Raw genomic sequence first — 27,887 nt, 5'->3', positions numbered from 1 at the left:
TAATGACTAGTGTGTGGGTGACCGTCTTTCTTGTTTCGGTGGGGATCCAGCGGAAGATTTTTTTGAGCATGCGTAGGATGTTGAAGCAGGATGATGAGACGGCGTTGACTTGTCTGGTCATCGAGAGGGAGGAGTCTAGAAAGAAGCCAAGGTTACGTGCGTGGTCCGTTGGTGTGGGTGCGGTTCCCAGGGCCGGTGGCCACCATGAGTTGTCCCATGCAGAGGGGGATGATCCTAAGATGAGGACTTCCGTTTTGTCCGAGTTTAGTTTTAAATGGCTGTTCTTCATCCATTCGGCTACTTCTTTCATCCCTTCGTGTAGGTTGGTTTTGGCGGTGTTTGGGTCTTTGGAGAGGGAGAGGATTAGCTGGGTGTCGTCTGCGTAGGAGATGATGTTGAGGTTGTGTTGTCGTGCAATGGAAGCGAGGGGACTCATGTAAACGTTGAAGAGGGTGGGACTAAGTGAGGATCCTTGTGGCACGCCGCAGATGACTTCGGTGGCCTCTGATTTGAATGGGGGGAGGCGGACTCTCTGGGTTCTTCCGGCGAGGAACGAGACGATCCAGTCCAGCGCTTTTCCTTGTATTCCGGCGTTGCTGAGGCGATGTATGAGGGTGTTATGACAGACTGAGTCGAAGGCGGCGGGGAGGTCAAGTAGGATGAGGGCAACTGTTTCTCCGTTGTCCAGAAGCATTCGGATGTCATCTGTAGCAGCGATGAGGGCGGTTTCGGTGCTGTGTTTGGCTCGGAAGCCGGACTGTGAGGGGTCGAGTGCATTGTTGGATTCGAGGAAGGCGGCGAGTTGATTATTGACGGCTTTCTCGATGACTTTGGCCGGGAAGGGGAGGAGTGAGATGGGGCGGTAGTTTTTAAGTTCAGAGGGGTCCGCTGTGGGTTTCTTCAGAAGGGCGCTGAGTTCGGCATGTTTCCAGCTTTCTGGGAAGGTAGCGGAGTTGAAGGAGCAGTTGATGACGTCGCGAAGATGGGGTGCGATGATGGAGTCTGCTTTGTTGAAGATGTGGTGGGGGCATGGGTCAGTTGGTGAACCTGAGTGGATGGAGTTCATTAGACGGATGGTGTCTCGAGTAGTGATTGGGTTCCAGGCGCAGAGGTTGTTAGAGTGCTGTTTTGGTTCGGAGGTGGGTGGAGTGGATTGTTCTTCGGACAGGTTTTCAAAGCTGTTATGAATGTCGGCGATTTTGTTGTGGAAGAAAGAGGATAGGGAGTCGCAGAGGGCTTGGGAGGGAGTGATGTTGTTCGAGCCGGCGGTGGGGTTGGTAAAATCTTTGACGATGTTGAATAGTTCCTTGCTGTTGTGGGCGTTGTTGTCGAGTTGATCCTTGAATGCTGATTTCTTGGTGGATCGGATCAATTGGTGGTGTTTGCGGGTGGCGTCTTTGAAGGTGGTTAGGTTGTTAGTGGTTGGGTTTTTTCTCCAAGTTTTCTCGAGGGTACGACATAGCTTCTTGGATTTCTTAAGGTCATCGTTGAACCAGGGGGCCTTTTTGCTACCTTGTTTGATCTGGTGGTTTTTAAAGGGTGCTAATTCGTCAGCGCTGTGAGTGATCCATTGTGTGAGTTTTGTGGCAGCTTGGTTTGGGTCCGATGATATGGCGGGGGGTTTAGGTTAAGTGATGTGAAGAGTTGGTTGGTGGTGATTTTGTTCCAGTTTCTTCGAGGAATAGGTTGTGGGGGGCTGTGGGTCGTGGTCTTTTTGTAGCTGAAGTGGACGCAGCTGTGGTCCGTCCAGTGGAGAGCTGTGGTGTGATCAAAGGAGATGTGTTTGCTGGAGGTGAAGATGGGGTCGAGCGTGTGTCCGGCTAAGTGGGTGGGGGTGTCAACAAGTTGTTTGAGTCCGAGATTGGCCAGGTTGTCCAGAAGGGTGGTGGTGTTGCTGTCATTATTCTTTTCAAGGTGGAAGTTGAGGTCTCCCAGTAGAATGTAGTTCTCGGAGGTGAGGGCATGTGGGCTGATGAAGTCAGTGATGTCTTCGTTGAATTGGGTGCGGGTTCCTGGTGGTCTGTAGATGAGGGTGCCTCTAAGTGTGGTCCTGGGGTCGGTGTGGATCTGGAAGTGAAGGTGTTCGGCGGTCGCGATGTTATCGTCTGAGCTGGTCGTAATTCGGATTGTGTTCTTATGGACGATGGCGATGCCTCCACCTGTTTGGTTGGTGCGGTCTTTTCGGATGATCTTGTAGGCGTCCGGGATGGCTATGGCGATGTCGGGCACTGATGAGGCGTTCATCCAAATTTCTGTAAGGAAGGCGACGTCCGGCGATGTAGTGTCGAGTAGGTCCCAGAGTTCAGTGGCGTGTTTGTGGATCGAGCGGGTGTTCAGCAGGATGCACTTCAGGTGGTTAGAGTTGGAGCTGTGTTTGGAGGAGGAGGGTTTGGTGTGGGTCCTGATGCAGGCGAACTTGCAGGAGTGGCAGACGAATGGTCCGTGGGTATGTCCTGGGGTAGCAACGCAGCATTGTGGTTTGCGTCCGGGGTTAAGGGCGAGGAGAGTTGCGGTGTCATACGTTATGCGGGTGGAGTGGGTTTTGCGAGGACCAGGGGGTCTGGCGCTGGGCGCGGTCCATAGTTACTTGTGAGGTAGGGATAAACAATAAGCACAAATACGAAAGGGGAACAGCAGGCAAGGTGAGAGATTCAGGGGAGGGGGGTAGGAGCAGGGGAAGTAGACAGATAATGAAGGCGGGAAAGAGGAGGGGAGGGTGAGAGACACAGCATGGGAAGAGGAGGGGAAGGGTGACGGGGACACAAACCGGTAGACGAGTCAAGGCAACGTCCAAAGTCAAGTACGCTGTGATCCCAGGGGAAGTGGTATCACTTCCCTATCTTTGTTGCGAGAGGCTCCCTTTACGCAGTGGACTCTCTCAGAGGGGTCTCTGAGACTCCAAGGCCTACACACTGGATCCTACACCAAAAAGGGGAGGGGAGTGCTTTGGCAAGGGGTGCCATACCATACCGCAAGTGTGAGTGGCTCCCTTGGCGCAGTGGACTCACTCAGCGGGTTCACTGAGCCTCCTGAGTATAAATATTGGATCTTTCCCATATCCATCGTGATTATACTGCTTCATAAAAACATTGGCAAACAAATTATTCAGAATGCATTGACCTTCTAGAGGTACTGCGGCTTGAAGGAACAGAGTTACACCACGGCAGACGTCCTCATCATATAATGCTTGTAAAAGGCGATAGGCCTGAGAACAGCTCCGAACGTTTCTGAGCCTCATAAGAGGCACTAAGAATCTTTAGTAATCGCCGAAAAAGAGAAAATGCATCATAGTTTGCTTGGACAAGTTGTTACACGGGTACACCCTGGAGTCAAGTTTATGCTGAAAGCCAAGCGGGAAACTTAAGGAATACTTCTTTATACAGGCCCCAAAACTAAACCATAAAGATCGTTCCCAGTTCCTACAAATATTCCACAACTATTTTGTGGGTATGATCCCATGATTGAAATACAGGTAGTTTTGCAACACTTCATTTCCGATCTTCTGCCCGCAGCCTCTCCCCTTGGGCTTGCACCAATAATAGGGATTGTACTTGCTTTCGGCCCGAGGCGGCGCTAGGTGCTTTGTCTAGAAAAATGTCAGTTAAGCCATCTCCTTCCAAAGGCTTTTTAACACACGCCAGCCAAGGGATAGAAAGTCCCTCTTCACACGCCAGGCAATCAGAAATGATATTCCTTGAAGTGATTCTTCTTCAGAGCTCCAGATAGATGACCACAGAAGAGCCGGGCGGCTACGAATATAATTGTACAAATAGTCTAAGCCCAACTCATTATGACAGATGAAATGGGAAGTTGAAGCAGGAGCTAATAATAGTCTCCTGCAAAAACGAGTTTCTTCCCTCTGGAGGTGTGTATGGTCACCTAATCCCCGCCCCATAAGTTTCAATTGGTGTCCACTGGGAGGAATATATTTGCAATAAGGATAGGACCACCATCCCTCCCTTCAGGGACGGTAAGCTAAGAAGTGAGCCACTTGCCCTTAAAAACGTAACCCTGTTTTGTGCGAGGTGTGGAGACCATGTCCCAGTGGAGCTAAAAGTAACACCCAGATAACAAAAGTACTGGTGCTTAATAAAGTGTTCACACCCACCACAATAGATGAGGGTCGCATGCACTTCCAGCCAAAATTCATTATAAAGGATTTCGTAAAATTAGTCGATAAATTAAGATTTGCCCTAAAATTTACAAACAAATGGATTAATAAACGCATTGCTTTGGGGTTGCGGGCTATTAGTACTGTGTCTTCCGCATAAAGTAACACAGGGAGGGGAGAGTCATTCACCATGAGCACATCTGGGGTGCATTTAACAAGCTCTAAACTAAGATCATTTATATACAAAATAAAAAGAAGCAGAGCTGATATGCACCCCTGGAAAGCCCCTCGTCCAATGCTAAATTCATCAGAAACTTCCACTTATTCCGATCCTGAGGCAGGCTTTGGTGCCAACGTGCAAAGAAACTAGTAAGTGAACTAATTCCGTATCCATTCCTAACTTGATAAGGGAGCGCCATTACTTCGGCTGGTTGACACAATCAAATGCCATTGACCCATCCATGAAAGCAAGATGTAACACTGGCTGTTTGCTTACAGTATATTTCACAATAATCAGATATAAGTTTGAGGCATTGCTCTACCGTTCCTATACCATTACATCACTTCAGAAGCCATACTGGCATGCATTTAGAATGTTATTATCGTTAACTCATTCCACGATTTGATTATATATTTATAGTCGCTCAAATACCCGAAGTAGTCCTGGTCCTAGAGTAGGAGGGTACATTCATAGTGTCAGTAGGGAAAATCCGAGAGTAACTAGATGGGTTTTAAGAAGTTTACAGAACTTAAGAATATTAGGTTGGGATCATAACACAATGGTAAGTCTACAGAGATATATGATTGTGTATGCGTTCCAAGTGCTCCACCCCAAAGATCAACCCTAACTAAGGCATATCAACTTTCTTGGTAAGTCCAATAATTATTCCTGGAAGAAAGTAAAGAAAGTCCTATACATTTTAGATGTTCCTGTTATCTTCATAAGAGCATTGAACCTTGTACAAGATGCTTCATCTGGTGATTACTCTTTCAACTTGGAAAGGATTTTGGTGTTGCTTCAAGTTTTGTGCTAATGTTACAACTTCCTTTTCCACCGAGCATAAAAGGGTTATTTTTTAACAAAATCAACCTCAAACTCCGACTAAACCTCACTGAGAAAGGTGCTCGTGCTAAGGATATGTTGTGTGAGAGTGAGTTTCTAAACGAAATGCTTAGGTTTGTGAAAAATGTTAACTCGATCAAAAGGGTCACAGTGTGTTATGTAATTACGTTTTCATTCAACACATCTTCATCCCCCAGAATTTTAAGGGGCTCAAGAGGTTATAAATGATACATAACTGCTATATAACGATCGCTAAATAAGAAAACAAAAAAGAACATTCTCAGTTGAGTTTTCAGTTTCTTCCATAATACCATCAGATTTGGTATTTTCCTTGAATCAGTCGAAAGGAAGTTTCACACACTAAGAGCAAGTTGACCACTGAGGCATATATCTTACTTATTGTGCAGAGCAGTGCTTAATTTGAGCCGGTGATTTCCGGTGCTCAGCACGGGCACTTGATTGTCAACACCGGCACTAGTGATAGTCTGCCACAAGGTGAAGATGCCTGGTTAATTTAGAGATGACAACGACAACAGATTATTAATTCAATATACATTAAAATGACTATTACCTGCCGCCCAATCCATTCTTATAGCTTTGGAGGTCTGAAATAGTCCGAATTGTCACACTTGTAGGAGTGTGATGGTTAGTCGTTGTGTTGTTACTATCATTGGAAGCATGGCAGAGGCAATGTTTGGTGCAAGCTGCAGGGGCATCCTGACCAGGGCCCTGGCACTTATATTTTTTTTTACAAATTAAGGACTGAGCCAGAGATGGAGTTAAGAATTAAACAGAAGACCCTTTTATTCCCCAATTGAAATCCAGTGAATCTTCCTCTACATAGAGGCCATTATAAAAATTTTTAGAGGCCCCCACCACTAAAGCAATCGAAATAAAAGCCCCTAATCATGACCTTAAATGAATCCCATATCATTGTATTGGAACATTGCGTAAAAAAGTGCCAGTAAAATATATTATTCTCCCCTAAAAAGAACAAATTGGCTTTCATCCTCCACCTCGCCGCCCTTTGTTTTATATCTTTATTGGGCATTTCGAGTCGTACTCATAATCCTGTAATCCCCATTCCCTTCGTGTTCAGTACTTTTAGCACTTCCCACCTACTCTTTGTTTGATCAAATGCTAGGTTGGTTTAAGTAAAAATCCCATGCCCAGATAAATAAAAATGTTATTCTCCGATATTCTCATTTCATAAATCCTCCTGCTTTAGTAGCTCCCAGTGATCATGGTAGAAACAGATGCCCTTCTGTATACAGTGCATGCAGCACCATGACTACCACATGCCTAGATTATTTTAGGCCTCAACCTTAGCCAGTGAATTGGATCTACCCTGAGCTCCACTCCCCACAAAGACACCACTTCAGATTTCATATATCACTTTCTGAGTGATAAACTCCATGAAGAGCTTTGCTCTAATGTAGCTAGTTTCCATTCAAAATCGGTGGTTGAAGGGTGAACTCAGACTACAGGAGCTCACCTTGCACAGATAACACCTTTATTTACATTCTGTGTCATTTTGTTCCTTCTGGCAGATCCTAGACAAGGTTAATTTAAGCTCTGGGATTATCTTTGGGGAGTTTCTTATTGAAACGTATGACCATGGAAGCAATTTAATTTCTTAGTTTTCTCCTGTAGGCATCTGTGCTTCAACATGGCAGAACCTGCTAATGAAGAGAAAGTATTAGGACATATGCCTCACAAAAGCTATTTTCTAGATCCTCATAAAACCAGCGTTCTGATGGATACTTCTATTGCAGATTCCTCACCTGTTATATTTGAATGAAATTCCTACAGAGTTCCTATTACTTTCTTCGGAGCGGGGCACCTATGTGGTACTTGCAATGGAACACCATGTTACAGCAGCCATCCCGAATGGGTAGGTATGGGGGCCTCAATATAATACTTGCACTGAAAACACAAGGTTGCCACGATAGAACTCTCAAATACTGGTACAGCTATAGGTATTAAACCCTGATAGGCAGTCAGTGCACGTGGGAGCGCTTGTGCGCTTCTATTCCAGTGATTATTGTAAAATTCTGGGGCATGCAGTGATCCCCGACCGAAATCGACTGCTGGTCTCCCTTACATTGGAGCAGGTCGACATACCATGCCGGTTTCTGCAGAGTGCCATAGGTCGTGAGGGCCATATCCCGTTCTACATCCTATAGCACTAGAACGTTCGTCAAACTATACAAAATAACTAATCTGGCCCCCGGACACAATAAAGCGATCATATCCTGAGAGTGATTGTTCTTATCCTATATTACTCTCCTGGTTGTCCATATAAGAATCATTATGGATCCTTCCATATATCGAAGAAGTAAATTCTACTAAGCACCCTTCCACGTTTGAAGGAGTCCTTTTATCAAATTATCTAACTATATCTGTGATAAACATCAACTTCTGGAATACAAGGGTCTGACGATCTACATGTTTTTAAGTCAGCATTTTCTCACATCTTGAACTATCTTCCTATTGCCAAAGACGGGTCACCTGATGAAGGCTTCCAAGCCGAAACGTGCGTAGTGTGTTATCCACCGCTTTTGCCTGTGTGTTACCTACCGCATTGCCTCCATCAATTTTTGTCTTTTGCTCATCTATGTGTGTTATGTAATTTTTAAGATTTGTATAAGAAAATCCATAGAAATATCAATTCATTATGAAATATATTGGAATGTACTCATCAAATAAATATTTAATCTAAAAAAAAAGCAACACAAAAATATATATATTTGAATAATAAAATTGAAGAAAAATACACATTTATGTAGTTGGTCACAAGTCTGTATGTAGTGGGTAATAAGATATAGATGTTTCTATCCATCTAGGTTCATTTACTAGTTATAGACCTTTCTAAACTAGATAGTTCTCCCTATGTATAGCTAGTGTAACTTTTTTTATAGAGGGGTCCCCAACTTCCTAAACAATTGGAGCAGGTCGAATACAGTGCTCAACAGGCCGCTACAAAGGGTGTGTTTCTGGCGAGAAGGAACACAGCAAGTGGACTGAAGCTCTGCCGCTACTCCAGGCTCTGTTGGAGGTCGAAACCGAACGCGCACCCAGACTAGGTCCACAGAGCACTCCTCAGGTTAAATGCTGGACGCACATGCACCCCTTCTCAGGTGAGGCGCGCTGCAGGAGCATGAAAAACCCAGCTGTGGGAGCGTTAAGCGCTGCCCATAACCACATGCCGCCACTTTCCTCTGGCAGAGCGGAGTGCTGGCGACACGCTAGAATGGGCTCCTGCAGCGAGATGGCAAGAATGAGGAAAGTAGTCTTTAGTCAGTACGCTGCTGCCAGACTCACAAGCGACCGAGTCCCACTGCAGAGGTGCTAAGAGGCAATCCCTGATGGTCCTGGGATTGCACAACAGGAGGCAAGCCAATAAGCACTTGGACAACACCTGGGGTACAAAGGAAGCAGCAGGCCAGCACATTTAGGTCAGGTTGCAAAGAGGCAGTCCCTCTTGCAGCTCAGCACTCAGCAGGTCAACACAGTAAAGCAGTCAGTAAATGATGGTCCCTCCTGGCAGCACAGCGGTCCTCTGGCAATGCTCACCTGCAGAGCCAGCAGATTCTGGTTACAAATCTCATGCAGTGTCTAAAAATATGGGGTTAGAGCCCCAGTACTTATACTTTTCTGAAATGCCTTTGATATAGGGGGTGACTTCAAAGGAACCCTTAAAAGTGTGCAACAATCCCTTTCAGTCCAGTCCTGGCTCCTGAAGATCAGTAGGGGGTTCAGCCCTTTTTGTGAGGGCAGGACACAACCTATTTAAAGTAAAGTGTGCACCATCTCTCCCCGACATGGAAGACTATCTTTATGCAGAGGAATGCAGATGTATCCATTGCCACACCCAGCCCTTCCTGTAATGTGGCTGCCTAGAGAGTTTGCATAAAGTGTAGCTGTCACTCAGCCCAGATGTGTATTGGAGACAGGCTGCAAAGCTCAAAGAGATATAAGCACAGGGAAATGCACACTTTCTAAAAGTGCCATTTCTAAAATAGTGATGCAAGACCCAACTACACCAATATGTAGTATGTATCACTACGATCCTAAACATACCAAACATGGCAATGCCATTCCTTTCTGATCAGGAATTTACCACTTAAAATTATATAAGGGAATTCCCAATGCTAGCCTATAGAAGGAGTAGGCCTAACAGCACTGCAAAAAGAACTATTTCTTGTTTCACTGCCACACAAAGGCATATGACCTACCTTTTACTTATACAGCACCCTGCCCTTAGGGCTACCTAGGGCCTACATTAGGGGTGGCTTAAGTGTAATAGGCACCCTGCCCATAGGGCCTACCTCAGGGGGGACTTAGTGTAATAAAAGAGTAGTTTAAGGCTTGGCAAGCAGTTTTGAATGCCAAGTTGAAGTGGCAGTAAATTGCGCACCCAGGCCCTGCGGTGGCAGGGCTGAGACAGGTCTGAAAGGCTACTTCTGTGGTGGCACAATCAGTGCTGCAGGTCCACTCAGCATTTAATTAACAAGCCCTGCGTATATGGTATACCAATTTACAAGGGACTTATAAGTAAATCAAATATGCCAAATAGGTGTAAACCAATCATGCCATGTTTAGAGGAGAAAGTACATGCACTTTAACACTGGTTAGCAGTGGTAACGTGCTCAGAGTCCTAAAGCCACCAAAAAGGTCAGAAAAATAGGCAGGGAAAGGCAAAACGTTTGGGGATAACCCTGCAGAAAAGGCCAGGTCAAACAGATGGTCTCTGAAGTCTTGGCTTGTAACTAGAGGACTTGAATATAAATGTATAGGCTGAATGTATCTCAATTATTTTAAAGTGTGGATTATTTACTTCAACAAGATGTATCGTGGTATCCAAAAAGCCAGCACTCAAACTCTTGTCTCATGCTTCTATGTCGCTTGGTTTAGAAATGGTCAGTTTGCTATATACATTTTCTTATGATTCACCATTTTGTAAAACAACAAAATCCTTAAAGCCCGATTTTAATGTACCTGTATGAACTTCCATGCCGAAAGTTCTGTCCACAAATGCTACATAAGTGGGGTTTCTCTCCACTGTGAATTCGCATGTGTTCTTTCAATGTTGTTCTGTATAGGAAGAAAAAAGTTGAAAGTAATCAGTCCTGCATACATGTGCAAACCTACACATTCAAATACGGTCCTCTTGCACATCTAGACCAAATTCCTTTAGAGTAAACAGGCTCCAGCGGTGAAATAAGGGAATGTAAGCCTTTAGTCATTCACTTTCATGAGAGAATACAGGAAATATTGTCACTGATAAAATTACATATAAACCGGACACTTGTCACTATGTGTACAATTTAACTTTCGGCTTTCCCTTTTGTGAAGATTAACTTTGGCATTCTAGACAATAAATTGCAGCAGTGAAAACCCACCTGGGAAGCTCTGTCATGACACAAATAGAAGCGAGTGACAACTGTCTGATGTTACATTTACACAATGTGAAAAATAACCAACAATTATGATATCACCAGGGAGATAACGACAACACAAGGCGCAACATACAAATTAAAAATACAAAATTTTGCTTTATTGTTAAGTATATATACTCAGGATAAAAACATTTGAATTCAATTATATAACTAAATAATACACTTGACCTATTCTAATTAAAAAACAACACTAGTTGACATACAAAAATAAAAATATCAATGACACAATTAGTAAATTCATAAGGTAGTGGCAAACAATAATAATCTTCGACGCGCGTTTCGGCGTTTAAGCAAGAACGCCTTCTTCAGGAGCCACAATTAAAATCTGAAAAACATATATAAGGAGGATTAAAATCACCATTGGGGGAGAAGCACTAGCCTCTCTACATAGTTTTATTACATAAACATATGACCATTGGGGGAGAAGCGCTAGCCTCTCTACATAGTTTTAATACGTAAACATGTGACAATATTGTGAACCGCCTTGCATATCACAGAAATTCCCTGCTTAGTAGCCAAGCTGTAGCGCTACATAAGTTACAACTATACATTATAATATTTGAGCAGTGTTGTAGTTGAATCCTAACCAAGTCCTGCGTGATACTCAGACCTGGACCAATTACTATTACCTAATCAACATGTAAGGAAAATCAGGGGAATCTTATTTCAAACCAAGGTTTGCGTGACACTATTTTTTGAGGCAACAAACTGGTAATGACAAAAAGGACAGTCTAATTTATCAATCCATTAGTAATACACTTGATTCTAGCTACCTTGTCCTTACCAGGAGATCACGAGTTTTGCTTGTTTCCAAATGATGGCTGGAACACAAAGGGACCCTCTTTTCCTAATCTTGGGGGTAGATGATGGACCCCAATTCGTATTGATATATCCTAACAATCCAGCTAAAATATTAAACAACAAATTGGACAAATATTTTCTGCCTTTGTGGTATTAAGTAGGATTTATTTATGCACATGAATGATTTTAGTTGTACAGGTCTTACCTAGGATTGGTTAGGAAAATGCATTAGGGTCGACGTGAATAGAGATATCCAATCATTAACAGTGCTGGAAATCGCAAAAGATAAAAAAGGAAAACCGGACTCATTACCTCATCACATATGGATCTGAAGTAACTACCACTATAACATTGCATAATGGGTACAAAATCTTACCTACAGAGTGTAACCAAGGGGTTGCTATTTTCAAGGCAAACGGCTCTTCTTTGATATGGTGCTCGTTGCTTTGGATAATTTCTTTATTTAAAAAAAAAAACTGTGGGTATAAGATTACAACACACCTACCGTCAGTCTTCTTCTTAGAAATTTAAATTTCCAGAACAGTGTCAACAGTTTGCGCGACCACATTGTCGAATCTAATGACAGCCCGTGAATTTACTCTTCTTGTTGCCCAGCTGCAAGGACGTTACCAGCGGGCGTTTTAATCTACGCGATTCAATACTACCGCAGCGACCAAATGCTCCTATGTTATAAGGTTAGAAAGTGCTCTTCACTCTATTGTGCGCATAACCCGACCCATAAGAATTACAAATATATAAACTTACGGATAAGCGGCACTAAGTGGGAATGCGGTAAGGGAAATTTACCGAATACGGCATTCAGGCTGACTGCCTCAAACGCACAAATGAATTAAATAAAGAAGGAGCGCCAAAACTTACCAGCGAATGGTAAGCGGGGTTGATAGTATTAAAAGTCGCACGGGACCACAGTCGGTTGATCTGTTCCCTTAGCGATGTCCTTTGGACCAGAAGGAAAAAATACAAAAATGGAATTACATCTAACCACACATACTGATGTGTGTCTTCTTTGTAAGAAATTCAATAAGTTAAACGTTTGCTTACCGAAAATAAGCTGGTATGCAGCGCTTACATCAACCCGCGGGCGTTCCAAACGATGGATTCCTGGCGTCCCGCGGCAGTTGGAAATAATGATCGATTCGCGGACACACCTACCCGTCATTAAGTAGGCGTGCTGTAATTGTCCCTCAAAGGAGATTGGTTGGCCGAAAGACACTCCTACATCTCGAGTGTTCTCGGTTACTAGAATATGGAAAGTGGACTATGCGGACCATGTGGACCATGTGACCGGGTCAATTAACTAGATGTAGAAAAAGGACTACCTGGTACGAATGCCCAGGGAACAACATGATGTGTATTATGCATACTCTTAGTTATGGGAACATAGAAATAGGACTCCGTAAAACATGTAGCCACATCACTCAACTGGATACAGAAAGGGGACTACATGGCATGGATATACTACAACCCGCGTGATATACGCCGCTATGTTGCAATCTGTATATACAAAACCATGTTTTGGAGAGTGTAAATTATTGGGCAAAGCACAGACCAGTAGTTAACACTAACATTACCATTATTGTCAGGGGATCGCCGATATCACAACAAGCATGAGAAACTATCATTACAGTGAAAAATATTTCAATAATGAACCATCTAGTCATCAAGATTTATGGGATGTTCAAAAAATGTGTCTCCCATATGGAATGCAGAGGCAAACTATATAAAATTAAATTAAAGATAAAAATTGGAGTTTCAGTTACAGTGGTTTACAGTGGACTCTAACAAATGAAAGTAAGTTTTGTGACTATTTTGCCAATAATGTCATACCTACACTTACAGGCAAATCGCATTCTCCCACGGGATATCATTATTTAATCCTTTTTTGTGTGTGTCCAAAACGAAAATCCAAAAGACTTCACGTTTTTTCCTTATGGCGCACCCTCCTTTACTGTCTGGAGTTTTAATTTTTTCTAGGATGCGCCAATGTACATCCTCTGGTTTGTGATTTAAATCCAGAAAATGTTTCACTAGTGGTGCGTTCAGTTTCTGCGTTTTGATTGCTGATCTATGTTCGGTGAGACGTGTTTGGATGGATCTACACGTCTCACCCACATATCCCATACCACATGGGCAGCAGATGAAATAGACCACATTCGTGGTTTTGCAATTCCACAGATCATGAGCCTTGGAGGTGTAGCCGTTATGGGTAAATGACTCACCACCCAGAATGGTCTTACAACATTTGCAAGAGGAGCATGGGACTGTACCCCGTACTGGTAAATTAGTCAGTAATGATCTTTGGGTTTGCTCGCCATTCTGTCTAGAATTGAATTTTGAATGGACTATTTTATCTTTTAAGTTCCTGTTTCTCCTATGTGCAAATAGGGGTTTGATTAAAGCAGAAGTGGAGGATGGGTTGCAATTCAAGATATGCCAATTGGCATTGATGATTTGCCTAATCCGTTCATTCATAGTTGAGTGTGTAGTGACACACACGATGCGTTCATTTGCTTGCTTGTCTTTGGGGATAAGTAACGCATCGCGATCAAAGAATCTCGCACGTTTATATGAATTCCGTATTAGTCTGTGCGGATATCCACGCTCACAGAATTTTTTTCGCATAATTGCTGCTTGTTTATCATAATCTTGTAAATTTGTGCAATTCCTGCGCACCCTCAGGAATTGCGAAAAGGGGATACTCTCTCTTTGACATTTCGGATGAAAACTGCTGAAGTGCAGTAAAGTATTTCGTGCTGTTTTTTTCACGAAGAGATCCACCTCCAATTTGTTCACATTTACTCGAATGAGAAGGTCTAAAAACTCAACTTGGTTCTCATTATAATGAGCAGTGAATTTAAGATTGCCATCTGTTAGGTTAATCCACTCCAAGAACTCAAGGAGCGTATCTTTCCCATTGGTCCAGATAAAAAAGATGTCATCGATATATCTGGACCAATGGGAAATTGACTCGAAGAATGGTGCTACCTCATTGTCTATGAAGCGTTCTTCGAATCTGGACATGTATATATTTGCTATCGATGGGGCAACCGACGCACCCATACTGACACCTCTCAATTGGCGGAAAACATTTTCACCAAATTCAAAAAAATTGTCTGTCAAAACAATGAATAAACAATCTATTAAAAAGTTTTTGGGGCATGTGATATTGTGTTTGTCTATGAACCAGTCTGTAGCTTTAATGGCTTCATCAATGGGAATGTTACTATAAAGGGATTCTATATCGAGGGTTACAAGTATATCCCTTCCTTGAATGAAGTCTAGATTTTCAACTAAGTTAATCATGTGGCAGGTATCCTTAACATACGATTTGATTTCTGGAATATGGGGACGGAGAAAATGATCTACAAATTTCGACAGGGGTTCTGTTGGAGTCCCCAGGGTGGACACAATAGGTCTGTATGGGGGATCTTCCGGATTCTTATGAATCTTACATTTACTAAAGTGACCAACAACAGCATCCTTTTAGCCCTTCCTGATGAAGTGCGAATCTTTTAAGCTTGGTTTTTGTCATTTGAACATAAAGTAATGTAGGACAGAGGTATTGCACTAGATAGCCTGAATCACATTATATTAAGTTTTGCACGAAAGCAAAACTTTGACCAAACAGATTTGGCATCTATTTTTTGCCTATATAAAGTGAAAAACCTAGGACAAAATATGATGCAAACTAACTTTGCTCAACTTGTTATTTAGAAAAACCAAAGGTGGTGATGGACGGAGCGTTGACAATACTAACACTCACCCCCAGTCAACTGATCTGGGTTTAATCCATCACCGTTCTTTAGCTCACTCCGCCACCCCAGTTCAGACATGGCCATATGCAAATCAGTCTGACCCTGTGCCTCATGGGAACAGTCCAGCCCCAACTGCCAAGCCATGTCTTCCCTGGACCGGAATCAAGCTTCCCAGGACCGGTTTCTGGCATTACAGCCGTCTTCAGCCGGGCTTGCTTGACTCCAGTGGCAAAGTGAGCAAGGGACTCACGTCTGAGCATACCCTGCCAACTTAGGGCGAACAAAGAAAAACCAAAGGTGGTGATGGACGGAGCGTTGACAATACTAACACTCACCCCCAGTCAACTGATCTGGGTTTAATCCATCACCGTTCTTTAGCTCACTCCGCCACCCCAGTTCAGACATGGCCATATGCAAATCAGTCTGACCCTGTGCCTCATAGGAACAGTCCAGCCCGAACTGCCAAGCCATGTCTTCCCTGGACCGGAATCAAGCTTCCCAGGAACTTGTTATTTAAACAGTATTGATGTATCCAACAGTGGAAAAAACTGGTCTCTGCTCTGGCCTAGCAAACTATGCAGTGCTGCAATATCGGCCCCAAGTAACAAAAGAAGCAGTGCTTCACACTGTCAACCTCCCCCTCCCTGCTTGATGTGGTGGTGGGGGTGGGGGTGGGGTTGGGGGTGGGGGTGGGGGGGGGAGGGGGCTAGTCTGCCAAAATTGCCATCGCTGCTTTGGGTCCTCAGTCCGGCCTGAACGCTGCTGTCTTAGATGGAGTACAGACGGTGGAAGCCCAGGTGAGGGCAGGCGTGTTAAACACAATGATCCAGGCGCAACCCTTGGTTTTCCGAGGGCTGCCCTGCGTTGCAACATCAATCAATCAATCAATTAATTAAGCAAATTTGTATAGCGCTACTCACCCGTTAGGGTCTCAAGGCGCTGGGAGGGGGGGGGGGGGTCGCTACTGCTCGAACAGCCAGGTCTTGAGTTGTTTCCTGAAGGAGAGATGGTCCTGGGTCAGCCGTAGGTGGGTGGGGAGGGAGTTCCATGTCTTGGCCGCCAGGTAGGAGAAGGATCTTCCTCCGGCAGTGGCTTTGCGGATTCGTGGGACGGTGGCGAGGGCGAGGCTGGCGGATCGGAGCTGGCGGGTGGGTGTGTAGAGTGTGAGGCGGCTGTTGAGGTAATTAGGGCCCCGGCAGTGGAGAGCCTTGTGTGCGTGGGTGAGGAGTCTGAACGTGATCCTCTTGCTCACAGGGAGCTAGTGCAGGTCTCTCAGATGGGCAGAGATGTGGCTGTGACGGGGGATGTCCAGGATGAGTTGTGCCGAGGTGTTCTATATGTGCTGGAGTCTTTTCTGGAGTTTGGCTGTGGTTCCAGCGTATTTATTTATTTATTTGTTGAGCTTTTAAAGCGCAACAGCTACCCAAAAAGGGTTTCTCGGCGCTGAAAATAGTAAGCTGTTGAGTAGGTCATAATCCTCTGATGCAAGGCAGCGACAAGTTATTGATTAAACAGCCAGGTCTTTATGGCTTTGCGAAACTGGGCATAGCTTGTTTCTGTGCGTAAGTTGAGGGGGAGGGAATTCCACAGCTTTGGTCCCAAGAGTGAAAAGGACCTTCCACCCATCCTGGCTAGGCGGACTTTAGGCACGCTGAAAAGGCCCTGCGAAGAGGATCTTAGACAACGGGCAGGAAGGTAGGCGTGCACCAGAGTTTTTAGATATCTCGGGGCAGAGCCAAATTTAATTCTGTGCATGAAACTGAGGGTCTTGAACTTGACCCTGTTATCGATTCTGAGCCAGTGCAAAGCCCTGAGATGCCCTGACATATGTTCTCTCCTGTGGCATTTGCACAGCAGTCTAGCTGTGGCGTTTTGCACGAGCTGGAGACGTTGCATGACAGCTTGTGAGGACCCTAAATAGAGGACGTTTCCGTTGTCAAGCCGCGAGGTAATAAGAGCATTGACTACAGACTTTTGCGTGTCTCCAGGCAACATCCATATGATTTTTCTGAGCCATCTCAAGATGGTGATACACGTGGCTGTTAATTTCATAACTTGAGGCTGCATGGTGAGGCCTTTGTCAATGATAATGCCCAAATTTCGCACATGGTCCGACGGCATGGGAAGAGATCCCATTTCTGGAGGCCAGTGACTGGTACTCCAAATATCCGGATTTGGGCCAAGGATTAAACCCTCCGTTTTGTCACCATTGAGCTTCAATAGGTTTTCCCTCATCCATTTAGCAATTTTACTTAAACCTGCCTGCAAAGGAGAAGAGGAATTCCCATCTGCGTTTGAGAGTGAGAAGATAATTTGCGAATCGTCAGCATATGTAAACATGGTCAGGCCTTCTGATTCGGCGATCTGCGCAAGTGGGGCTACATACAGATTAAAAAGCAAGGGACTAAGCACCGAGCCCTGGGGAACTCCATAGAGGGACAAATGGATGTTAGATGACCCAGTGTTTGAGGTTATTTGAAATGTTCTTTGGGTCAAAAATTAAGCTATCCAATCTAAAGCCTTGCCCCTCACACCAGAGGCAGAAAGGGATTTTAACAAGATACTATGTGAGATGGTATCGAACGCTGCGCTGAGATCGAGTAGGATCAGCGCAGCTGTGTCTCCGTAGAGGATGTTCCCATAGTGCAGTCGGCTGGTGACGAGGGCCTGGGTGACCGTCTTCCTGGTTTCGGTGGGGATCCATCGGAAGAACTTTCAGAGCATGCGCAGGGTGTTGAAACAGGTTGACGAGACGGCGTTGACTTGCTTGGTTATCGAGAGAGAGGAATCCAGGATGAAGCCTAGGTTGCGTGCATGGTCCATTGGCTTGGGGGCGGTGCCCAGGGCCGGGGGCCACCAAGAGTCGTCCCAGGCAGAGGGGGATGGTCCCAGGATGAGGACTTCCTTCTTGTCTGAGTTCAGTTTCAGACGGCTGAGCTTCAGCCATTTCGCAACGTCTTTCATTCCTTCCTGGAGGCTGGCTCTGGCGGTGGTGGGGTCGTTGGTGAGGGAGAGGATCAGCTGGGTGTCGTCAGCGTAGGAGATGATGTTTAGGTTGTGTTGGCGTGCAATGGCTGCGAGGGGGTTCATGTAGACGTTAAATAGGGTGGGACTGAGCGAGGATCCTTGCGGGACGCCGCAGATGACTTCGGTGGCCGCGGATCAGAACGGGGACAGACGGACTCTCTGGGTTCTTCCGGCGAGGAACGAGATGATCCACTCCAAGGCTGTTCCTTGGACTCCAGTGTTGTTGAGGCGCTGTATCAGGGTGCGGTGGCATATGGTGTCGAAGTCTGCTGAGAGGCCCAGGAGGATGAGGGCAGCTGTTTCCCCGTTGTCGAGCAGGGACCTGATGTCGTCGGTAGCTGCGATGAGGGCGGTCTCGGTGCTGTGGTTTGCTCAGAAACCGGACTGCGAGGGGTCGAGGGATCAGTTTGTCTCGAGGAAGGCAGAGAGTTGTTTGTTGACTGTCTTCTCGATGACTTTGGCAGGAAAAGGGAGGAGCGAGATGGGGCGGAAGTTCTTGAGGTCCGTGGGGTCCGCGGTGGGTTTCTTCAGGAGGGCGCTGAGCTCGGCATGCTTCCAGCTCTCCGGGAAGGTGGCGGATGCGAAGGAGCTGTTAATGATGTCTCGGAGTTGGGGTGCAATGATGGAGTCGGCTTTGTTGAAGATGTAGTGTGGACAGGGGTCGGTTGGGGAGCCGGAGTGGATGGTGTTCATCGTGCGGGTGGTGTCTTCGGTGCTGACCGAGGTCCAGGTGCAGAGGGTAGTGGTGGTGGGGGGCGCTGGTTCGGTGGTTGGGTGTGTGGTCTGTGAGCTGAAGCAGTTGTGTATGTCGGCGATCTTGCGGTGAAAGAACGAGGCGAGTGAGTCGCAGAGGTCTTGCGAGGGTGTAATGTTGTTGTTGCAGGCGCTGGGGTTGGAGAGCTCTTTAACGATGCTGAAGAGTTCTTTGCTGTTGTGGGTGTTGTTGTCCAGTCGTTCTTTGAATGTTGTCCTTGTGGTGGTGCGGATCAGCTGGTGGTGTTTGCGGGTGGCGTTCTTGAGGGCTGTCATGTTTTCTGTTGTCTGGTCGTGGCGCCAGGCTTTCTCGAGGGTGCGGCAGGGTTTCTTGGAGTTTTTGAGGTCGTTGGTGAACCACGAGGCTTTCTTGCTGCCGGGTCTGCTGGCAGGATTCTTCAGTGGTGCGAGGTCATTGGCGCAGTTGGTGAGCCACTGTGTGAGGTTGCGGGCTGCTTCGTTGGGGTCCGTCGTGTTGGTGGGAGGTTTCTGGCTGAGGGAGGTGGTGAGCTGGTCGGCGGTGATCTTACTCTAGCTTCTGCGGGGAACCTGTTGGTGGTGGTGGGTCGTGGTTCTCCTGAAGGTGAAGTGGACGCAGCTGTGATCTGTCCAGTGTAGTCCGGTGGAGTGGCTGAAGGAGATGTGCTTGCTGGAGGAGAAGATTGGGTCAAGCGTGTGGCCGGCGTAGTGGATGGGGGTGTTCACCAGTTGCTTGAGTCCGAGGTTGGCGAGGTTGTCCAGCAGGGCGGCGGTGTTGCTGTCGTTGTTGTTCTCTAGGTGGAAGTTGAGGTCCCCTAGGAGGATGTAGTCTGAGGAGGTTAGGGCGTGTGGGCTGATAAAGTCTGCGATGGCTTCGCTGAATTGTGTGCGCGGTCCCGGGGGTCTGTAGATGAGGGTGCCTCTGAGGGTGGTCTTGGGGTCGGTGTGTATCTGGAAATGAAGGTGCTCGGCGGCGGTGAGGGTGCCGTCGGAGTTGGTCGTGATTCGGATGGTGTTTCTGTGGACGATGGCGACGCCTCCTCCGGCTTGGTTGGCGCGGTCCCTCCGGGTGATTTTGTAGCCACCCGGAATGGCTATGGCGATGTTGGGGGCTGAGGAGGCGTTCATCCAGGTTTCTATGAGGAAGGTGACGTCTGGTGATGTTGTGTCGAGGAGGTTCCAGAGTTCGACGGCATGCCTGTGGACGGAGCGGGTGTTGAGCAGGATGCACTTGAGGTGATTGTTGCTGGTGCTTGGCTTGGCGGGTGCAGTGCAGGTACGGAGGCAGGTGAATTTGCAGGCTTGGCAGGTGAAGGGTCCGTGGGTGCGTTTCGGGGTGGCTCGGTAGCAGGCGGGGTTCCAGCCGGCGTTGAGTGCGTGGAGGGTGGTGGTGTCATAAATCCGTCGTGTGGGCTGGCATCCTCGAGGGCCAGGGTCTTGGCGCTGGGCGCGGTCCAGGCGCCGACGGGCGTAGACGGGCTTGCCTTTGGCGCGCCCGCTGCGCATGGCCGCTGCGCGTACGCGTGGTCTCCGCCATAAATGGCGAAGGGGGAGGGAGGAGCAACTGGGAGGCGGGAGCGGGGTGGCGAATGGGAAGGGGAGAAGGGTACAGAAGAGAAAAAGGGGCGGGGCCGCCGGGGAGCAGCGGCAGGGAGTGTGTACAGAGCGGGAAGGACGGTCCCAGGGGCAGCGAAAATTAAGAAAATACAGTCGCAAATACAGAGGTACAAAATACAAGTGCAGGCACAGAAAACAGAAAAAAATACAAAAACCTTAGCAGTAGGGGCAGCGGCGAACTCGCGGTGGCAGCGGGGATGACCAGGCGCACTCACAGGGAGACGTGCGGTGCGTGGAGCGACCGGCCCTGCGAACGTGGCCAGACTGCCGGGGAAGCACCGGGTGTATTGTGGAGATCTGTGGTTAAGTGCAGGAATTCAGTGTACCACTTCGCCAGCTCCTTCTATGGTGCGTGGCAGGTGCCATTGGGTCAAAGACGCACTCCTGTGGTCCCCACAATGTGCGGTAACTGACTGGCCGCCGGTACAGGGAGGCTTGTGATGAGCAGCAGACGCTTAAGTCTGGCTTCAATGAGGAGCCTATTGGATGTGTGGTTCTGCCTGGCTTTGCTCTCCGAATCAGTTGGTCCCAGTAACTGTTTGGACGAATGGTGGAGTGGGCCTGGCTGTACTGGATGCTGGCCCCAGGTAGGTTCTTGTGACTGTAGTCTCTGTATGTGAATGAAACCCTGCTTAAGTAGGCCCCAAATACATTTATAAGCAGGGCCACTTGAATTATGCAGCCTAAGGGGCCAAATTATACAGCAGGGCTGATTTAATTATGCTGCAAGAAAAAGTAAATTATGTGGCATAATGCAGCACATTTTGTAATAGTATTACTTCATTATTTCTTATTATATATTATAATTTATGAGCATAACGTTCTAGTGGGGATTGCAGTTCATGCAGCTCTCAGCCACAGGGATCACAGATTAAATTATCCCTAGCAGTGTGATCACAATTAACACAATCTATGACAGTCGCCCTCACACACCACACTAATCAACACACAGCTGGAATAATTCATCAAAAAATAGGTTATAGTCTGCAGTGACGAAGCTGCTGTTCTACCCTGCTTGGTGTTATACAAGTCTCTCATCTGCGAGCTGAAGGACTGTTGAATCCCCCAATTCAACAAGTTAATGAAGCCATACAGGCTGATTTGCTCGTGCCCAGCTGAGAGACTCTGGTCCTCACGGAAAGTTTGAACACAGACAGCAATTCATATTAGCAGCAATCGTCAATTATCCTTTAGGAAAATACCGCTTTTGAGTTGTGGCCCACATTTTTCTTAGGTTTTATTGATGATTTATGGACTAACCACACTGAGTTACTGCTGCCCAGTCTACGTACTGTGGCCCATAGAGCACCCCTGATATATATTTATCTTAACCTATAAGTCCCTAGTATATAGTACAAAAGTGTACCCAGGGCCTGTAAGTTAAATGCCCCTAGTGGACTGCAGCACATATTGTGCCACCACTAAAGTGACAATGTAAAACTTGTCTCCAATCCTGCCCTCCAGCCTGGGTATGCACTTTTAAAACTGCCAATTCAACCTGGCAAAAAAAGCCTTTTGCCAGACTGAAAGCTTCCTATTTATTGTTTATAAGTCACCCCTAAGGCAGCCCTTAAATGATCATCGGGCAGGGCAAATGAAATTTTAAAAGCAGGACATGTATATTTTATGTTGACATGTCCTTGCAGTGAAAAGACTCCAAAGTAGTTTTTCACTTGACACTTGACTGCCCCCTCACAAGATAGTCATCTGGGCAGTGCCCAGGAACGTAATTAACTTCAAAGGAAGCCTATCTTGACACTGGCGGATTTAGTTGATACCTACGTCTGCCTACCTTTTGTCTTCATAACCAACTTGTTTCCCAACCCAGTAGGCTGTAGTGTAGTTCCTATTATCCCAATAGGCTCTGCGCATTGGAATAATACCTTCAATAGTATAGGCCTAGACCAGACGTTAACTAGGTCTACTACTGTCGATATTAGACTTAAAGTTTTGGGTTTGCCAGCTAGCTCAGAGTTCACTAGAAACTTTCTCGAATAGGCAAGGAGGAGTTGAACCTCCCTGGATAGACAAGAAGGGATTTAGTTTCTGACAACCATAGAACATGACAACTTTGCTCTCCCCTAATCAAGAGTGTATCTCTAGAGTCGTGTGAAAACAAAAGACGACTTATTTTACTCAGTCAGTACGTGCATTCTTAGTCTCACCAGATTGTAGAGAAAAGGAAGAGATGGGCGTGTTCAATAAAAGATGTTATTTATTGATCAGTCTCTCTTCTCATACAAGAGAAATGGATCGATATTATTGCAATACTTATGGTTAAGTAAAGTGCATACATTAAAAGCAGAAGTATAAAATAATACTGTAAAAACATTGATATGGTTTCTAAGCCATATGATGGTTTAAAATGGATAAAATAGATACATACACATATACATTTGACTAATCGTACTCAACTGGTGTTTCTAACTACGCCTACCCCAGATGTACCTGACCTAAGCCTAATACGTGGGCGGGAGTAGAAAGTAACAGTTTAAGTTAAGTTTGTTTTGCCAAGTGACTGACTCAAGAATTCTCTGTGAGGGGTTATTCAGTTCTGTACCTGGAGTCTAGGATGAATGAGGGATGGTATCTCTCGTCTCTGGTCTCGATATTCCAGGCGGCCTGCGAGGGCTACCCGGAAGCGCCGGAGCTGGATTTCTCGGCAGGAGAAAACAGCGTCTCGTTCTCAGCGCGTCAGGAAGGCGGGGCTGCGCCAGCGGGGTCTGCTCTGCTCTGGGCTTCGGCAAGTCTGGCTGCTCCGATCTCGTCACCACCGCGTGTGTTTGCATAGGGCAATATCGGTAATATTTATACCTTTAAGGTGCCGAGATTGACGTAAGGATGGACATAGATACGTCAATAAGGATGTCATACAACTTGTTCGTTAGCACATTCTTTTGCTGAAGTTCTCGGTGAAATCAAAACAATGGCCGCAGGGTTTTTCCCAGGTCTGTCATAGGTTTGATTTGTTTTGAGAACTCCGTATGCCTTATCAGGGGCTGGAGGAATATCGCTTGTCTAATTAGATGGCAAGCGTTATGACCTAATCAGATAACACGTTCCTGTGCAGTAGTGTGGCTTAATCAGATAACGGTTCCTGCATCATGGGGGTTTTCTGCCTCATGGGATGGCTGCTAGTTAACTTGTTAACCAGAATAGGGTCAGGAATAGGGGGATCGATACAGAACCTATAGGAATACATCACACCCACTCCACGCTAACTATGGACATATTTACGAATCTATGCATAGTAAAACATACTGTAGAGTATCGTGTATACCTTACCACCCCAAAATACATAAAATGCATTTTGAAATTATCAAATATACGGAAAAAACAGTCACATGTAATATATGCACTCAAGCCGTAGAATAATGCTAAAGTAATCACGCATATCTATACATTATCACTAATTTGTATATGAGAATTTACACATGAAATGGCTCTTAATACAGAAAAAAGTTTCGAGACCATTCCATCACAGAATAAAATAATTATGAACATACCAGCGGGCAGCTAATGTCTATAAAGTATCTAAAAATAGAAATTTTAGTTCTCTAAGAATAGTCCTTACTTTAAGCAGAAAATAAGTGTCCCGAAAAATTCGTAAAAATATTTTGGGGCTGCTGAAAAAAATTGCTGTCCGTGAACTGGAGGGAAAATTGTTCATGGTATTTTGCTATTCTAGTTGAAGGCCAAATTCAGGGAACGCCGTGTGCGAGCTTGCTCAAAAGTCTCTATTTCTGCTCTGGTGAGAACATCATATCATTTAGACTGTCGAAAAAGCTGTCAACAGCTTCCTGGGAGAGTTCCACTAACTCGGAAAAAGGTGTAACCATGCATTCGTGCGCATGATTGTCTCCATTGACGTTTTCATTAGTATTGTTGACCGAAGGTCGTACCTGATCAATGCTGCTTTCATCTTGAACTTCACTACCCCTTAATCGTAGTGGTGAAGCTTCCACGAATGCCGTCATCAGGATTGGTAGCCGTTGAGGGCAGCACAAAGCATGAGCCTTTATTGGACTCAACAATGTTTCTGCATCCATTGGCGCATCTGATTGTAGCGTCAGACAGGTGTCTAACACGCATTCTTCTCCGCATAGCAAGCACCTTAATACAGGTAAAACACATCGTTGCCACATTGGTCGAAATGAAAGAAACCAAGTCATGTTCAGGTCTCTAAGCCGGGATAGTCCCAGGATTTTTGATATCCGGTCCCGGTATCCAATGGCTAGGATTGTTTCTTCCCTTGTCGCAGGTGTTTTGTCTGTGACACGGTTTGCCATAACGAAATATGAGGACTAAGAATAGGATTCCTGCAATTAGTCCCAAAATGAGGGGAAGTCCGCCAAAAATCGAATGGACGAAATCTGGAAAAATACCCAGTATGGCTTTGAATGGTGTTAATGCCATCGAAAATACTGTCTTAAATACTTTTGAGACTCCACTGGTATCAGAAATATTTAAGATTTCATTCAGGATTTCTGCGAAATGTATGGGGGAATTAGTTGATAACAATGAGTGAATCTCTGCAGTCGTCCTTGCGACTAGGAGATCATACGTTTCTTTTGATGACGTGAGCCTGGTCGGCGTCTGAAGAAGCACTGTTTTCATTCTGCTTAAAGTATCTATTCGAATAGAAGTAATTTTCAAGTTGGGCCATGCCCTTGCCTCCCTGTCTGGAAGGGAGCTGGGGAACAATAAGCGTCCACAGCACTTGACCTTCGCAGTCGTAGTTACGAGATAAGGAGTCCCGGGCATAAGACTACAACATCTGCGGTCCACAATTAGAACGTAATTCCCATTATAGAGTCTTTGAAAGAATGGTTCTATCTCTGTTGCAGGTGCGCCTAGCTGGTGACATGAAAGGTTATTTGAGTTCCCTTCACAGGCTCCATGCAAACTAATTCCGTTACACAGAAGTGTACCGCTTAGTGACATCGCACAATTATTGCCACTAAGAAACACTTTCTGTCCTTTATTACTGACACAGTGAATAGTGCAAGTTCCATGTTGTTTTAATGTACCTCTTTCCCAATTTTTCGTACATGCCAGCCTGTATATATTTTTGGCAGTATTGAAACCTGAAGGTTGATATTGGAATATTAATTATCCCATGTATTATCCATTCACTGACAGGTCGTTCTGACATTGTCACTGGTAATCTCTCGAGTTTCTCAATGCTCAGGATTGTATAATCAGCACCCTTTTGTGCCATACTGATTTGTTTATCAGTAAGGTTAAAGATATTGAATAGTGACGTTGTGTTGATTAAACGCCAAGGCACATAGCCTGAACACAGATTTTGTAACGTCCAGCCAAGCTGCACAATAGAACGCAATTGAGACTGACCGTGTTGTAACAACAGTAAGTCTTGCGATAATATGTCGATTGCTGAAGACACAATGCTGTCCAGAGAAAAAATTCTGGAGGACAGAGTCATTAACCCATTGTCCACTACAGAAAGTGATTGTTCCAAATTAATACGGTCAATTTCCCGTATTCTTTCTGCTGTCTCAATTTGAGTCACCTTCCAGGCCTCGTTGTATGCTGCATATACAGAGGCTGCTATGAAACGTTTCTGACGCTGTTTGCGCGGTCCCATAATGAAATCACGCAAGTCAGCACCATCAGTAAGTAAAGTTAGGTGTTGCTTAATTTCTGCCAGTGTGGAAGTTTGTAGCCATTGAAGGCATAATTTGCCCACACTGTAGGTGGTTATTATTCCTGGGTGTTGTCTTTGGGAATATCTAGGGTCTGGCCTGGTCATTTTGAACCCCTGTGTTTTGTTCAGGAATCTGTCTTGACAGTTATTAGTATCTGTGGGCCAGATCAACCACTTTTTCCAATCAGGATCTGTTCTGTTTTGGTTTAATACATAATTTACGTCTATCTCTTCATCTGTAGAGCTATTGCTGTTCATTGTTGGTTTTGGAATAGACGGTTTATTTAAGTCTTTGATTTTGGCTAGGCCAAGACAGGTAGTTTGTTGAACAGTGTCATTTAAAAATATAATTTGTTCTGGGATCATGCAGGCTCTAAACAAAGATTCTATACCCTGTACTTGCCATTCTTTTGTACCCCAAACACTCTTTACTTCAACGTTTTTGTCCCAATAATCAAAACCAAAAGTATTCATTTGTTCAAAGAATGAGTCTGAATATATCAATTTCGTGTTTGTTATCATGGTCTTTGTCCCTGTCTTATTTGACAATTTGAAATAAAATGTTTCAGCATTACTTGTGTTAAAACCTGAAAAGTATGAATATTTGTCATAAACGGTTCTTGAGCTTCCTTTTGGAGGGGTTGCACAATGTTCCCATTGATTATAATTTAAAACATTTCTAGGTTGTGCAGATCTATGTAGAAAATGGTTACCATAGTGGTTATAACAGTACATACTATCATAATTTGTCGAACCCTGCAAATAATCATGTTTGGTAAATTTAGCAGACATCACTAAGTCAGACATCATATTATTTATACTTTCAAAGTCCCAATCATCAGCTAATGAGCTTGGTTTTACAAAGTCACTCAACGAGATCTTAATTTGGTGTGGATATTTCAGGATTTCAACCGGACCATAAATTTCGTAGTCAGTGTTGTCCCATGCTACCCCACCCGGTATAGGATTGGCTGTGAAGTTGACTGAAGAAAGTTCTCTTTTCTCGACGTGTGAAGATGTGTGTGGTTTGAGGATCAAGTTGATTTTCTGACTTGCTGTGTCCATTTTAGCATATTTTCCCTCAATGAAGCGTCCCAAAGTTAGTACCATGATGAGCCAAAGTATGAGGATAAATGCACCAAAACCCACCCAAAATTCAATCCATGGAGAAATCAGATATGTTTCTTTCAGTTGTTTCAAAAGTACTTTAACTTTATCTTTAAAGGTTTTTGTTGATGGCTGTGTTTTTGATTCAGTGAAGCCTTCAGAGGAATCATCGAAGTTTATGAAGTAGCCGGATGCAGTTCTGTCAATTGTTCCAATTGCTTCAGGATTACTGTTTCTTGCATAGTCGTTTGTTACTTCATTATAGATTGGTGTGTCTCTGCTAAATGTTTTTATTTGGGTTTTCAGAGGTCTAAGTTCCATTGCATTGTTGCATAGTCCTTGCTGTAGTTCTGTAGGCGTTTCGAATGTGATTAGCCTCTTAGATTGAACCTCTGTGTTTGTAGCAAATCTTGGTGTTCTACTACTTTTCGGGAGTCCACTTGGCCTACTATTTGTTATCGGCCACATGATTGTGGTTTTACCAGGTCGATGGATACAACTCGGTTCTCCTTTTTACCAGCAA

General features: G+C 45.2%; 1 protein-coding gene across 3 annotated transcripts in view; it reads right to left on the bottom strand.

Annotated features, from left to right (window-relative positions):
• ZBTB41 (zinc finger and BTB domain containing 41) overlaps nt 1–27,887 on the bottom strand; it is a 275,820-nt gene that overhangs the window by 166,944 nt on the left and 80,989 nt on the right. For all 3 annotated transcript variants that reach the window (XM_078644047.1, XM_078644054.1, XM_078644038.1), the window contains exon 7: nt 10,176–10,271. In XM_078644047.1, coding sequence (XP_078500173.1) covers nt 10,176–10,271 — 96 coding nt within the window. The remainder of the gene's footprint in view (nt 1–10,175; nt 10,272–27,887) is intronic.

This window comes from Lissotriton helveticus, chromosome 1_1 (assembly GCF_964261635.1).
Source record: "Lissotriton helveticus chromosome 1_1, aLisHel1.1, whole genome shotgun sequence".
Taxonomy (NCBI): domain Eukaryota; kingdom Metazoa; phylum Chordata; class Amphibia; order Caudata; family Salamandridae; genus Lissotriton; species Lissotriton helveticus.
The sequence above is the reverse complement of the archived record's forward strand: the minus strand, read 5'-3'. Positions and strand labels throughout refer to the sequence as shown.